The 16,334-nt window shown below is 33.1% G+C and overlaps 1 protein-coding gene across 1 annotated transcript; it reads right to left on the bottom strand.

Annotated features, from left to right (window-relative positions):
- Nucleotides 1–1,381: 1,381 nt before the first annotated feature.
- On the bottom strand, nucleotides 1,382–15,656 carry LOC111618406 (sodium/glucose cotransporter 1-like). Its single transcript, XM_023359936.1, has 15 exons — nucleotides 15,437–15,656; nucleotides 15,202–15,273; nucleotides 10,901–11,005; nucleotides 10,750–10,809; nucleotides 8,088–8,192; nucleotides 7,188–7,293; nucleotides 7,034–7,114; nucleotides 6,748–6,968; nucleotides 5,866–6,001; nucleotides 5,670–5,777; nucleotides 5,209–5,359; nucleotides 4,971–5,136; nucleotides 4,683–4,904; nucleotides 4,414–4,618; nucleotides 1,382–3,745 (listed from the first exon to the last, which is right to left on the bottom strand). The coding sequence occupies exons 1-15, from the start codon at nucleotides 15,575–15,577 to the stop codon at nucleotides 3,528–3,530; spliced, it is 2,097 nt and encodes a 698-aa protein (XP_023215704.1). The 5' UTR covers nucleotides 15,578–15,656; the 3' UTR covers nucleotides 1,382–3,527.
- Nucleotides 15,657–16,334: the final 678 nt, after the last annotated feature.

Genomic DNA, 16,334 nt, shown 5'->3' with positions numbered 1-16,334 from the left:
GGAATCACGCTCGACATTCCAAACACCATCGTCAAACTTTTAGGCTTACGGGAAAGCGGCGCCGAACGTCACACGTACACGTTTACACGTTTAAAACGTGCGCCTCAACCTCTCTATTAGTGGTTATCGTGCAGAGATGGTAGCATATGTCATGCCACCATCAAGAATTGTTATTTGGTTGCAGATGAACAGAGAAGTGGCCATCCATCCACATTATTACTGGGAAAAACATGATGGATGGTGCTGCTGCCTACATTGAATTTTAAGGTATGCATCCATATTTCCATTTAATAAAGTATGTGTCAAATAATTTTTATCATCTTTACATTAGAAGTATAGAAATTACAGCGATTTCTTAATGCCTGGTTACATTCCATCCATCCTGTGGATTTCGTTTGGAAAAGCAATATCTTATGATCATTAAAATACAAAAAATTACTGTATCAGCATTAAAAACACAAGCACTTTTGACATTTTTATCAATGTCATCTTCAGGTAAAGAATAATAGTTTTAGAACAATTCAGTTTTATATTTATGTAATGTATAATATCTTATGATACTAGTGTATGGATGACGAGCATTTTACAGGAAGTTACAAATCAACATTACAATTCCCAGGTATGTTAGTTTCTGCATTTGATGATTTTTTAGAATCTTTTGATTGCTTCATAATCTGGTTGACATTTTGGAAAATTTGCATTGTTCTGTACATGTTGCTCATCAGTAGAGAACTGATGTGTACAGTTCACAAAAACCTAGATATCCTAAACAGAGTTATTACTGGAAATAAAAATCCTGTATTTCTTGTATAACTTTTGGAGAGAATGTATCTCTTTGATATGGAAATCAGTTCTTCTAAGGGGAAGGTAATGCTGTGGCCTTCTTTGATGTAGAAGGCCTGAAAGTATGCTATCTTGTTGATGGGTCTAAGTTCTAGCGAGTGGTTCTAGAAAGTCATTTATTTCTTCTTTTCCAGCAAAACTTGTATTTACTTGAGAGTTAATTGCCTCTGCGTTGCAGTAAGATAAAAATACGTCTGTGGCAACAAAATCTCAATTCTCAGATGTATGCTTCTAATCTACATCATCAGTTAATTGGGCTGCAATTTGAAAAACTTGTAGACCTATAAATTCCCACTGTTGTTTATCTATCCTTAATCTCAAGAACAGTGTTAGGTAAATGAAATGCAAGACCAGATATGGAAAGCTTAGAAACAGGAGACCCCGATTAACTGAATATAAACTTTTGATGTAAACCAGAAATCACATTATTTCAATTCAAAACTTTTCCTGAAAGCAGTTAATAGATGACTGACACTACTCCATTCATAATGGAAAAGTATGATGTACAGTACATGGTCAAGACACTACTAATTTGAGGTGGGGGACACATATTTTAAATTAAATAAATTAAGAATATGATTAAAAATTGCAGCCTGGCATTATGATGATGTCACAATAAATAATTGCTTGTTAGTAATAAATAAATAAGAGCCTCATTGGCATTATTGTTATAAGTACAGATTAATCACACACTAATGAATAAAAATCGAAAAGTTGTGTGATGCCTCGGAATGCATTTCAGTTTATTCGACAGCCCTCTTAATCCAGATATTTTCATCATCATGGTATTAAAATTAAAACACTTATAAGAGAATTTAATAAATAAAAATAGAATATTCATATAAACTGACAAGAGGGCTGTTGAATAAACTGAAATGCATTCCGGGACATCGCACATTAATGAATTAAAATCAAAAAGGTATGCGATTAATCTGTACTTATAACATTTAAGACCAATGAGGCTCATAGTTATTTGTGCTGCTCATTTGCCCAATCGATTAACTCCATAAAACAAAAGTTGGAGAAAAGTGACAAAATAATATATACATTCTTTGTAGAATGTATTTTAAAAGGAATTTTAACAATGTTTATTTGAAATTTTTATTATTGTAGATATATGTTGTTAAATAAAAGCTACAAGATAACAATTATAGAATATCTATGCTTTATTGTTACGATTTTGATGTGATTGAGGGATTTAATAGACTTGGTAAGTGAAGAAAGTAATAACATCAAATTCAATCTTCAAATTGTTTTTTTTTTTATATAAAGAAACTTCATTATCGTGCATATTTTATTACTCATTTTTGCAAAAAATCTTTAATAACTGTTCTGCTACTGTTACAATGGTTGTTGTTGTTGTTATTTGTTTAAATTGGTTATTCGGCAACATAAATGACGTCGTCTTCATCAGCTGTATTTGAGGTCTAGTCGTGTCGATTTGTTATTAAATTTTGATAAGAATCATATTTAATAGGAGGGATGGAAAATTATTGTTAGTTTCATCCATCTTGATATAACTGTTTCTTTTTCTAAAAACAATTGCCACCAAAATTAAAACAATCATTCAATAATCCAAAAGTATATTTACTTCTGCAGCAGTTGGACTGTAACTAATTAATTTCTTTTATATATTTTTTGTGATGAGATATTAAATAATTTATAGCTATCTACAAGGCACTGGACACTGCAATATGTGCTGGCAGATTTACATTACAGTATGGAGTTAGATAGTATTTATTTCAGAAGCCAATTTTTTTCAATAGTCAATAAAATTAATTATTATTATTACAGATACTTATTTTGATATATTCCTAACTTTTTATATTGATGTGCTTTGAAACTAAAATTTAAAAAAATTCAAAATGACTTAACTGATTTGGCTTGTGAATGGCTTATTTATTACTATTTATTCTGAAATTTTCCATTATGTCAACACACTGGACCATTACTCTCTCCAAATTAGTAAATACTGGCAAAAGTATGGCACCTTTATTTCTACAGCCTCCTTATTTCCCAGACTTTGCTTACACATACTTTCATGCCTCCACCAAAACATTTCATTTAAGAATTGGAAATTTAAATCAATGAGCAATTATTTATTGTGACATCATCACAATGCCGGTCTGCAGTTTTTAATCATATGCTTAATTTATTTAATTTAAAATAAATGCATTTATTTTAAATTAAATAAATTAAGCATATGATTAAAAACCTCAAATTAGTAGTGGCTTTTCCCTGTACAACATACTTTCCACTTAACAATAGTCATGCCGGTCTATCTAACACCTTTCGAAGGAAAATTTTTGAATTGAAATAATGACCTCTGGTTTGCTATGGAAGTTCTTATATAGTTAATTGGGTTCTTCTGCCCTTAAGGTTTCCATATCTGGTCTTGTCTTTCATCTATCTAACTCTAAGGAAAGACAGAGGGATGAATGGATAATAGTGGGAATTTGTAGGTCTACAATTTTTTCAAATTGCAAGCCCAACAAGTAAAAGATGCTGTAATAACACACTCAAGTTAATACAGAATAAATGAGTTGTAGCTGCATAAGGAACTTACTTTAAAGATGGTATTGTTTATGTACGCTTTTAATATTTACAATAACACAAATATTAAGTTATTACTTTTGCAGAATTATTACTACTTAGGTAAAACACGCTCAGGAAAATATTACTACTTAGGCAAAGAATCCCCAAACAAACGACGTCACTATTAAAATAATTGTGACATTGACATTACAGATGGAATCCCAAAATCGATTGGGTTTCAAAAAATGGAAAATCTTCTCTATTTCTTCTTCAGGAGAAAGCTTTTGCATTTCCCAATTCTTCTCCTTTGAGTTCTTCACTCCACACAGATAATAAAATGTCCTTTTTACTAACGAGAGTTTTGATCCTATAAAAATATTATTATAAATCAATAAAAATATATATATCTGATAGTAATCAAATTGCAGTGCTTTTACCAAATCAGTTTGTATTATACTGTTGTAAGGTATTAATCTGCTTTTAAAGTTTTATATCCTTAAAGATAAAAATTTCTGAACTGTATGCATGACAAGCATTATTTTTCAGTGAAACCTTCATTTTGAATATTGTGAACAGTGTCAAAAAAGCATTTTAGAAAACAACTTCTTTCTCTTTAAGTTGCTTTTCAAAGTGTGAGACTGTTCCTAAATAAATTATAAGTTTCACTGATATGTGATGTAATATTTCATATTTTGAAGAGAACAACTTAAAGATGGGAAATCTTGTTTTCTGAAATGCATTTCTTAAAACAGAATAAAATTAAAATATTCCAAAAAGTTTAAGTTAGTTATCGTAAACCTTCAGCACTCTGCATTCATATAGCCATCATTTCATTACATTTGTGACAATAAACAAACAATACTACACACTTCTAACGTTAAACTAGTCTCACTCTGTCATGTAATATTGTCATGTTGTATTTCCCAAAGCAAATACAACATTGTATATTAAATAATTTACTATTTTCAATTTGTCTTTTCAGTTTTCTCTGATTTAAATGCTCTCAAGTGACATTTCTAATTAAATAATACTAACCATCTACTACCACTTGATTACTCTTTCTGATATTTTGCCGAACCTCAGATTTTTCCGATGACGATTCCACACAAATATCCTCTTTGATTCCGATGGAACATGTTCTAACGGATACCCTCTTCTGTCTTCTTTCCGAGATAATTCGGGCATCTAAATCATCTCTTAACTTCACACTGAATCTTGACCGGAATGTTAATCGATACAACTGTCCAATAAAAAGAACTTGTGAAATTTCTTGTCACTAACCTCAACCGTATTATCTGACTTGCCTGATTTTCGGCTATAGCTTCGGTTGACAAACTAACTGCGATAGTAATTATGCACACGATAGCAAATAATATAATTCCAAAATGTAAATAATTTATTTTAGAAATAATACTGGATGTAGGATCTGGTAACTTGTCTAAGCAAAGAGGAACGGTGCTGTTTAATTCGAGAACAAAGCGAATCATGCCTATAACAAAACCTGCCATGAGTCCCCAAAATGCACCCTGTAACAGTAAAGGTATAAAAAAGATATTTTATTTCAAATTGAAAATGAAAACTGATTATTTTACCTTTTCATTGATTCTTGGCCATAAAATGGCAAGAAGATAAATTGCACATATGGGAGGTGACAAATAACTGGAAATACTCTGTATGAAATGAAAGAGTTCTATTTGTGAGGTTTCTATAATTGGTATCCAAGCGATGCTGACTCCAACAAGAATCAGTATAAATATCCTATATAAAAATTATAAATACATTTACATCTGTTCGTCAAGTTTTCCATAGAATTAAAATTTTATAAGTCACCTTCCTACTATCATCAGTTCCATTTGAGTTGCTTGTTTCCTGAAACTTGTCCAGATGTCCATAGTAAAAATTGTGGAACTACTATTAAAAAGTGAAGTGAGCGAACTCATCAGTGCAGCCAAAAGCACAAACATCATCATACCACGAGCACCTGCACATAAAATTTTACATATACTTACAATAAAAACAATAGCAGCAGGCTGATGCTATTGTGTTAAAAAAATCAGCCTGCTGCTTTGGAGACCTGGATCTAATTCCAGGTCAGGAGCTTAGCAATTTTTAGAGGACAGTGTCTTGGATATATCACTTCTTGTCTCTCATGTTAGTATTTTCAGGGCAAAGAGAGTCAAGAAACATAAATAATAAAAAACAAATGTTATTTTGGGCATAGCAATCTCACTATATCCAATATCCAACTTAAAATCTTTGAGTCGAACGTTGAGTTATTAAATAAGACTTACCTGCTGGCATTAGATTCAGAATTAATAAAGGATAGGCGATATTTGTGCAGCCATTTTTGTTTCCACATTCTTCTTGACACTTTTCTGGTTTGGAGCATCCAACAATATCTTTTTAATTTCAATTAATAATAACAAGAAAATAACAATCATTTTTAAATTAATTAAAACATGATGATTTTTTAGAAAAATCTCTTACCTGGATACAAAACTCTGGCTGCCATTCCTGGTAGAACGAGAAGGAAAAGTGTTAATAACTTGATGTAACAGGCAAAAATGCATCCTCCTCTAGCATGTATTATATTTTTGGCAGATAAAACTCTTTGGACAATAACCTGTTTAATTAAAATCAATATCTTAAAAATTACATAAATATATATCAGTTATGAACTTAGATATTAAAATACAAATTAATAATAATAAGATGTAACCTCTTCGAAAACCTGAAAGGTTTCACATATGCTACTGATGAAAAAATGACTTTTTATTGTTACCTCAATGGTGTATTTGGCCAAATTCACATTGGCTGTCTGTCAGACAAGTGATAGGAGCTAATATACAGTAATACCCCAAACTTACGCGGTCATCGCTCAGTCCCACCTATCGCGTAAGTCACGGTATAATTTCGCAATTTGTGTAAAATCCAAGTCGGATGTGTTTAAGCTAATAAATGTTCTCGTTAATCTTATCTCGTCTTTTGATTCGTTCACGGTTACAAGAAATCACCACATAGAGTCTCTCAAATCTCCGTAGATATAACAAACACACAAATAAATAACACAAAATAAATTGTAGCTATGTGTCGATTCCGCGCGACACGTCCAAACATGTAAGCCGAACAATAGCATGGGGGGGTGAATAATTGAGAGTTGTATGGCGCTCAAACAAAAAACGAATCGACGAGATTTGAAAATTGCGTAACTCCGGGTTCGCGTAAGTCGAGGTATTACTGTATCTGGGACAAACCATAAATTCTTGAGGCTTCTGAACCAGAGTAAAACTCTGGTACTCCAGAGCATCAGGATGATGGCTTTGTTATCTTTGATTTGATTATTGAAACTAATGTATGGTATCTTCTTACTTGATCGGTACACCAGTACCATACAGCTGGTATAATAGATCCAAAAGTTACACCGGGCCAAGGAAGATCGGGATCGCTAGCGGGTCTCAGGAGGTGGTCGTAATACAGAGAAATTGCACTACACGATTGATTATTTATGTCATATCTGACATAATCACTACCGGGTTTAGATTTTGGATACTTTTCCATTAATTCTTTATAGCCTCCCACTTTTTCAAATGCTAGAATATTAAAAGTTTGTAATTCTAATTGTAAATAACAGTACCTGGATGAAACTTATACTCACTTAACATCATCAAAATGAATGCACCATTGACCATTAACACAGTCTGTATAGAATCTGTCCACATGACTGCAGTTAGACCACCTGAAATAGCAAATGTATGTTGTAAATGTACTGAAATATTATACTCTTTAAAAAGAATATAACAATTACTTGCCAGATATTGTAAAAAGTGCAGAGATTATTAGTAATGCTAAAATGGAGCCATACAAGTCCAATTTGATTGTCTGTTTTATAAATATTGCCCCTGCATACAAATCTGCCTTAAAGTAAATATTAAATTAATACATTTACTTATTATAGACATTAGATGATTTATGGTTATATATTAGGTCCATTTTTAGACAATTACCTATTTTAAAAATAAAATAGTCAATAGAAAAATTATTTATTTTTTTCTTTTAAATCTCTGGAATTGAACAAATTGAATTTATTTTTATGGTACCATTACACTTTGGTGCTTCATTTTTGTCTATTATGGACACACCTAATCTTCAGCAGAATAACTCAGCATGGGTAAGAATCCAATTAAGCCTCTGATGAAAATTTATGAAAATGTGCATTGGGTTCAAACCAGGATCTTTCTTGGAGTTGGAAAATGTCTTACCTTTATTGGGCAATTTCAATTTTTTTATGATGTGACCACATAATCTAGCAATTGATTATCAATGTGAGGCACCAGAACATTGTAGACTCTCTGGCCAGCCACAAGTTTTCTTGTGTAATGGGGTCGACTGTAGAGGCAGGATGAGAGACAATGCTCCAATCTCTGCAGTACAGTAATTTATGGTGATTTAAACCAAGTTTGAACCTAGTTCCTCATGGACCAAATGCCTGGCCACGTAGCCATCTTCCTATTCACCATATGTGATTTTGATGGGTGTATGGCCAAAGTAGCAAAGTCACTATAATGTAACTTTTGACTGGCTTAAAAACTGAGTGGATTACTCATATATTTTGGTCCTCATATTCATCCATTGATATGCTCCCATTATGGGCTCAAATCCACAATGGGTATGATTACATATAGTCAAAACTAGAAACAGTGAAGACTTACCGAAATCTTAGTAAATACATATAGAAACAGTGTAAGAGTTGATAGATAAATCCCTATTCTTCGGCCTCCGAAACGTTTCCTAACGTATTCAGGCATTGTGTATATCTTTAAAAAAAAAAAAATACAAATGTTTGTATTTCATTTTATCTACTGTAATAAAAATAATCAACAATAAATTGTTATATAATCATTAATCACCCAATTTTTGCAATTAAACATTATTTCCATGAAAGCAAAGAAACAAAAATGTTTTGTGTTTCATAGGACAGATTGTTTGAAAGAGAACTGAAAACATTGTTCTCCATCTTTTTATTCTTATTTAAAGGTGACAGTTCCATCTACTTTTCAATCACCAATATGGGCCTTTGGGCACGATTTGCAAAACGTGGTACCACTGTACGAGGCATAGATCGCCGAGAAGTTAACGTGGCAGCCCACTAATCTGGGAAATCTGCCATCAAATCCATACAGTTCGTAAAACCCCAGGAATTTTTTGGGATTGGCCTCTCTGTATATGTCATACTGTCCTTCGCCACCCAACTAGCCCATTTGTGGGCCTGGCCAAACCTATAATGGGCTTGCTAAAAGGCCTTTTTATTATTAAAAAGTTTTCAGAAACTTTATTTTTTAATATTCCAGTGGTACTGTGAATGTCATCCATAGTATACACTGTGTGGGGAATGATACCTCTAATATACATACAGATAGTTATTACACTTTGGTAGTGATATCGTAATTTTTTGGCCAACAAAGCTTGCTAATCACGTGAAAATTACAGTCCAGAGCTATAAATGCCACAGGAACAATTGGACAAAGCAACTGAGCTGGATAAAACATAAAACTCCCACATAGTATAAGCGACACATAGTTTCATGAGAGGTAACAGTGTGCCCCCAAAGTTAATCTGCACAAGTGCAAGACTTTGTAGCAGACACTAGCAAGGAAAATTGCTATACGCTAGCATTTCTTCATAAACTCTGGGATGAAATAAACATTCTGGAGCACACTGTTCTGGTATTAATTGTTCAAAAAATAAATGTGTTTGGAATGAGTTATCAGTTTTTAGATTTCCAAAAGACCCTGAAAGGTAGCGTAGCATTTTTAGTATAAATACTGTAGATTATGCAATCTTATTGTTTATTACATTTCCTTTAAATATATACTGACATACTATTGTATTTACATATTAAAATAAAAGTTTGATTAAAGTAAATAAAAACAAAATTATCCCATTTTATATAAAATTGTTTCATTGTCTAAAATATTGCATTTTCTTTTAAACTAGGCCAAGACAATGGAATATATTAAAATGAAAATGGTCTAAGTCACATTTTTTTCACTTTTAGGTTGGTAAAAATTAAATATTTTTTTATTATAAAGTAAATATATTTATAGATTTTTATGTAGTTGTTAATTTATACAAATATATGGTTAATGAAAGCAAACCACTATTAAAATCTGAAACCACAGATCACTTTCATAATCATCAGATCAATTATTTAATCTGTATAAATAAAATTCAATGCCTGTCTCTCCTCTACACACCTCTTAACTTTTTCACTGGTAATTAATATGAAAAATATCACAGTATAAATACTAATTACAGCAATTCAAAATGATCCTCCATTTTTGCTAATTTGGAATGCAGTTCCAACTATATTTAGCATTCCAAATCCTCCATCACAAATATAACATCATCAATATCCACTGAAAAGACACAGATCTTCAGTCGATATTACCACTAAGAAAGATAGATATGTTATCCCTCAACAAACACAATCTAATGCTATCACACAACTTGCGTTAACTTCATCAGAACCAGGAATGGTGAAGCAGACACACAACAGTTTTTATTAAACATCACAATCCCTTTCCAAGATATGAGCAAAACTACTGATGATACTGCAGAAGTTGTAAAAAGCTGTGAAACATCTACTTCAGAAGATACTGAAGCACATAAGTTCAGTTGAATAGATGAAGCTTCCATTCCCATTGATGGTGTTTTTGCATATGTTTGTGAAACAAACATACATATGCCAGGCCTACTTCAGAAAAACAATCACTCAGTTTCAATGGAGTGGCACATGATCCTTTGATCATGTGGCACTCCATTGGACTGGCCTGTAAGTGAAATTACTTGTCGCTTATTCTATGACTGGCACAGTTTCTACGTGTACCAGGATATGTGATGTGATTTCAATTTTAAATTTAATATTTTCCAATATTATAATTATAATTTTTGAGTTTTTATGTATTGTACATTAATTCAAAAATTATTGTAAAACAATTATGTAAAATAAATGACAATGTTAAAGAGAGCTCGGAAGAACAGGAAGACAAGTAGGTATGAATACAGTCCAACGACATACAAGAATAAAGTAAAACAAATCAACTAGGTGAGGATTTAGGTGGTGTGCAGAGCGCCCCTTTCTGAGGTTTTTCCCGAGTAAAGCCTGGTACCTCAGGTAGTGAAAATTTTTGTAACAGGTGTTATTTTCATTCTGCACTCCCTTTGAGGATTTATGGAGCCGCTATTGTCTAGATTCACCATAGACAATCAACAGAAAAGTTTTTACACGAATTTCCATAATAATTGTTTATTCTAAAATCGGACTTATCATATTAAAACAATTTTTAACGGGTAAAAATTTATTTTACTTACTCCGGAAGCCATGTACACCGGAAGGAATAGCCAGCCCAAAGCTAGAAGAACATACTGTGCCTAGAATTAAAAACAAACGTTTTCTGTACATAACCATTTATTATATAAATATATTTAAGTTTTAACGCGTAACAAATGAAAAACTACGTACATTTAATTCAAAAGCTGCCATTCCAATTCCGAATCGCGCACCCGCACTGGCTAAACCAATGAAATGCCCGCTTCCTATGTTGCTGGCAAACAGGGATGCTCCTATCTGAAAATGTACATAAGAACATAATTATGTTTAAACGAATCAATGAGAGTTCAATAGAGTTGGATCTTCGTTTATATTCGGAATTCGAGAAATTTTCCGGTCTTTGTCAATTGTTTGATGAAGGGGTTTCTGTATTGCCAACGAGACAATGCAACAGTTGGGCAATCTGACAACGGGAGGACTTTCAATGGAAAGTTGGCACACCAAGAAAATCGGAAAACAGCGGCCAACTAGCAATGTTCTGCACTAAATCATTGATGGACACGGTTTGGTCATAAAGGGATTAGTGTGTTCTTTGTCTTACGCGTATAATTAGAAATACTCTAGCGGATGGCTTCAATCCATCTCTTAACTGAGTCAACTCAATATCCAACACACAGAAGTTAAGTAAACAAGGAGACGATGGATCTCCCTGAGGGATACCAACGAGTTATTATAAATTTTGGAAATGTTTAGTTACCACGTATTATACTAACTTTATATTTAGAAAACTTTAAAATTGAAGTTGGAAATTTCTTTCCGGGTCCTTTCAAGTTTATTAAGAGTGTTTGAACACGAAGTGAATCAATTGCCTCGGTTATAGCAACAAAGTTCTCTGTTAATAAGATGTAATTGAATTAATGACGACAAAAACTATGAGATGAAACTACAATATTTATGGTGATAGGAAAATAATCCGATATATCGCGTGTTAAAACCTCAAATTTAGTACATTAATTCAGAACTAGTTGTAAAATAGTTATACAAGTTTTTCAGATCAATAATCATTCTATATACGACCACTCAATATATATAACCTGAAATCTTGCACCGACTTTAATAAATTAGGTCTTAAATTTAAAACTTATTAGGTTTTCGGGTATTATATATCGGTTCATTTCGACCATCCAATAACTGCTCTATTCTGGAGTTAAAATCTCCGATAATTAATATATAAGGAGGTTAATGTGTCCATCGATCTAACAATTTAAATGCATCACACACAGTCTGGAGAAATGTTTATACTTTGTTTAAACAAAAATTCAACACCGTTATTTTGAATACGTAGTATTATCAATCAGTGGCGTGCCGTGACATTCGACGATAGGGAGGCTGTTTCTGTAAAAAGGCCATTTCCAGGGACAATTAGCTAATTGCGCGTCAACCAGGGTGTAGGGGAATAAAATGTGTGGTGGGTGTACCGGTACATACCCGGTACAAAATATTCTTCAATCTTACGAATATACTTTTAAAGAAAATTATAATTAAATATAGCTTTGTAAAGAAACGTATATAAAAATAACATAAAATATTTTTTAATTTTTACATCTTAATGCACTTAGTCAAATAGCTCCCTCCCTTCAAGTGGCTAATGGATGGAATCGGAAAGTGGAAAGACTAATTTTTACGACAAACGAATACATAAATCGTAAATTTAAGGAATATAAATTCTAGAGCTTTTTCTGTACCTGGTGCGTCTCTCTCATTCATTACATTTAGTTGTCAATGATGCTGCCAAAGTAACAGTTCGTTTTTTAACATTGTACAAGAATTCCCTTCTGCATCCCCCTTAAGGATGGGACGTACTAAATCGTAATATCACCGGTTTAACATTGAAATCTGTAAGTAATACAAGATAGGAGAGCGGAATGAAAGCGAGATAAATATATCAAATGTTTTAATGGATTTTTTTTAAAACTCCCGTCAACTATCAGCGCCCGCTCAAGCATTTATGTCGCCCCGGACAAAAAGACAAATTGCCGACCGTTAAATTTATTTAGAGAGAGAAATATGTAATTTAAAATTAACAATCAAGTAGTACGAAACAGTAAAAATTAAAATATACCTCTACCTAGTTACAAATTGTTAACTACATGCATTTTTAATGATATTACAAAAATGTATTATTGTACAATCAAACAAAGAACTTACATCCTATAAAAACTAAACAAAATTACAGTACAATAACTATACTAAAAAAGTTTCTTTCGATTTTCAAAAGAAATTTTTTTCTCATTTTTATTGTTGCTTACGCTTTCCTTTTTGCCCAAAAGCAGTCTTTCATGGTTGTTTTCTTCGGTATTAAGGAATTCAAATATTTTCTTGGCTTTTAGGCAAAAATAATAAATACGAAATGTAAATCGCGTGGTAATTTTAGCCACAGAAATAAATCTTCAAATATAAATTTTGATTAATTAAGTATTTAACTTATCAATATTTTGTCACATTCGCAACCAAAATGCCGCCCTTTAGATTTGACACCCCTAGAGCGGGTCCTATCATAAAAGCGTACCTGTAAACTCCTATCGGTTGGGTTAAGTCATAAATGTACTCGCGATTCGCGTAATCGGATGAGAGCGGCCAAATATCTAGCCGGCGGGAGGCTAACGACCATAACCTGTCCCGGATAGAATCGTTGGAAGCGCTAGACGATATTTTGGTGCGTAGCTTCCACCACGAGATTGATGTTCTGTAAATGCATTGATGCACATTACTTCATATTCCTGTGTTCAACCTTAAACATGTATAAACTGGTTATGCTATTGCGGTACCAGTGATGCAATAATGTTGCATTAATAAAGAGATTGTGTGTGTGTGTGTGTGTGATGTTCCGTAAGGCGCATACGCAAATACAATCTGCCTGCTTTACACCATTCAGATATTTTCGCCGTATTAGACGACACAGCGCTTCCATCCGCCAATGATATTCCAATATACAATAGCGATCTTATCGTTTTTTCACGTGTAGTATAGAAATACGTAATAAAATACATAATTAAAATTAATATTTTTTTATAATCGCATTAATTCAAAGTACGTTATAATTTGGAAATAATCGCGCAATATGTATTTATATTTTAGAACAGTGTTTTTCAATCTTCTTGAATACGCGACCCCTTTACGAGTTAAAAAAATTCTGGCCACCCCCCAGGGCCATATTAAAACTATATCAGCGATTTTAAAAACTACGTATTTAATTTTCTTTCTGTTTGAGACCTAAATATCGATCGAAAAAGCAATTGTACTTTAAAATAAAAACGCAAAGCCTTCTCACTGAAATTCTAGTTTTATTTATTGTAGTGTAGGACCTACAAACACTTGTCTTTTTCTTTTACCCGCGACCCCCAGGGGGGTCGCGACCCACAGGTTGAAAAACACTGTTTTAGAAAATGCGAGGGAAGCGGCGCTTCCACCGCTTTCAAAGATGGCACGCTACTGTTATCAATATAAAATTCTCAAATTTTTGAATTTGTATAACTTATCCTAATTCTTTTTTGATTAATGCACACAATCCTCCAAACGGACGACCAGGTCCTTTTAGTTTTCGAACAACTCGTTCCATCATCCGTGTTTGTTATACCAAGAAGGTCGGACCTCATTATTAATTATACAAGCTCTGTACTAGTCAATTTGCTTAAAGTCCAGATACGTATACTGTCATGGCGGCTCATCTCTGATTCCTGCAAACAGTGGGGACGCACATTCTAACCTAACCTAACCTAACCTAACCTATTCTAATAAATTACCATAATTATTACCAATCAAATTATTAGAATAGGTTAGGTTAGGTTAGGTTAGAACGTGCATCCCCACTGTTTGTTGGAATTAGAGATGAGCCGCCATGACAGTATACGTATCTGGACTTTAACCGTCAATTTGTATTTTAATCCCTGACAATTCCAATCAGTAACTATTAAATTTAAACCTTTCGACGAATTAGCGAGATGGTTTTAAAATCATTAATGCCATAATTCATAGTATCTAATTCGTCTTTAATTAAAGAAATTTGATCGACTAACTTCTCATTACTAGAAGTTATTAGGTCTACAATTCTAGACCATAAAACTGCAGTTGAAATGTTTGCATTATCTTCGGACGGTAAATCTCGACAAAAAATTTAAATTACTTATCTCACCCGATGCAGAATTGGAGTCAATCAAATTTTCTTCCGTATTATCAGTTCAGTTATCAATTTCGTATTCGAATACGTAATTTTGTATGACTTACTTGACGATGGTCTTCCTCTTTTAGACTGAGATCTTTGCAAAAGACCCGGATTTAACTCCATTCCAGAAATAACTAGTAATAACTAAATTGTAAGTCATTTTCTATAAGATAACTTTAACAATACGCTTCCAAACAAAGCACCAACTCCCAAGTAAGATCGGAGTGCCCCTCCCCAGATACATTGTTAATAGGCATTGTACAGTACTTACAGGAAACCAATGCATGCTCCTGTTCGCTAGGAAGTAACTGCTGACGTTGTCGTTGGTATACTTGCAAGACGACTGGAAAAGTAAAAAAAAAAGAACATTAAGTGCACCTCTTCCTCACATTACCTTGAAACTACAACTGATCTCGAGCGTAACATTCATTTTACAATATTAAAATTAATTAATTATTCAAAACGTTTACACATCCAATAGGGAATTTTGTAGAAAAATCACTTACCCAAAATCCTACGACAAGCACCAGCGCAAAAAATAAAACCAGCATTAAAATGTCCTCCCAGTACAGCTCCGTATTCCCTATTTTCCCAGCGGAGTTCGAGTACGAATCGTTATAGAAACTGAGTATATAAAACTGTCCCATTGCGGAGCGAATGAAATTACAGAAATGGCGACGTTCGGACGAAATCTATACACTTTAAACGCGACATTAGTAGTGTAATACAGCATCTATCGTGTTACGAAATAGCAATAACCGGTTTCCCTAGAAGAAATTTAATGATAAACTGATATAATCTATACGCAGCGTAAAGAAAAATAAATAATTTGGCAGGCAATTAGTGTACACGGTGCCTATAAAGTCTCTACAAGAGTGCCATTTGAATGTCTCCCGATCTCTTAAGTCTTTTGAATCCGCGAATTGAATCCCTATGATAAATCCGGTAGACGATTGATGGTCTCTGTGCAACTAACAGTTCTTATAAATTGCTTTAATTCTCTTATTGTTTACTATTAATGCTACTATTTAAAAGTATACGTATGCGGGTAACTTCTTACACCTTGACCCGCTGTGAACTAACTCGTTCTATACGAGTTCGTGCGGGTCAAGGTTTATAAACTGTAATTTACCAGTAAAAACAAGAGTTCTCTGGACACTTCCTCTCGGCATTTTTTGCCAAGGACGAACGTTTATTTATTGTACTGTCATTTACTAAATTAATGTGAATTAACACAGCAGCTAACACCGTTAAACATTTAACGTACAGAACACATCGGCGTTAAACAGGAAAAGAAATTCAGTTGTCCTGTATATTATTTAACAAGAGACTCGGAGTAGTAGCCACGTGTTTAAACATAAAAATTGATTGAAGCCTTTACTTCTCTGTTTACCAGACTAGGAT

This window comes from Centruroides sculpturatus, unplaced genomic scaffold (assembly GCF_000671375.1).
Source record: "Centruroides sculpturatus isolate CEXI.00-Female unplaced genomic scaffold, Cexi_2.0 scaffold10, whole genome shotgun sequence".
Lineage (NCBI taxonomy): Eukaryota > Metazoa > Arthropoda > Arachnida > Scorpiones > Buthidae > Centruroides > Centruroides sculpturatus.
This window is presented reverse-complemented; position numbering and strand designations above follow the sequence as displayed.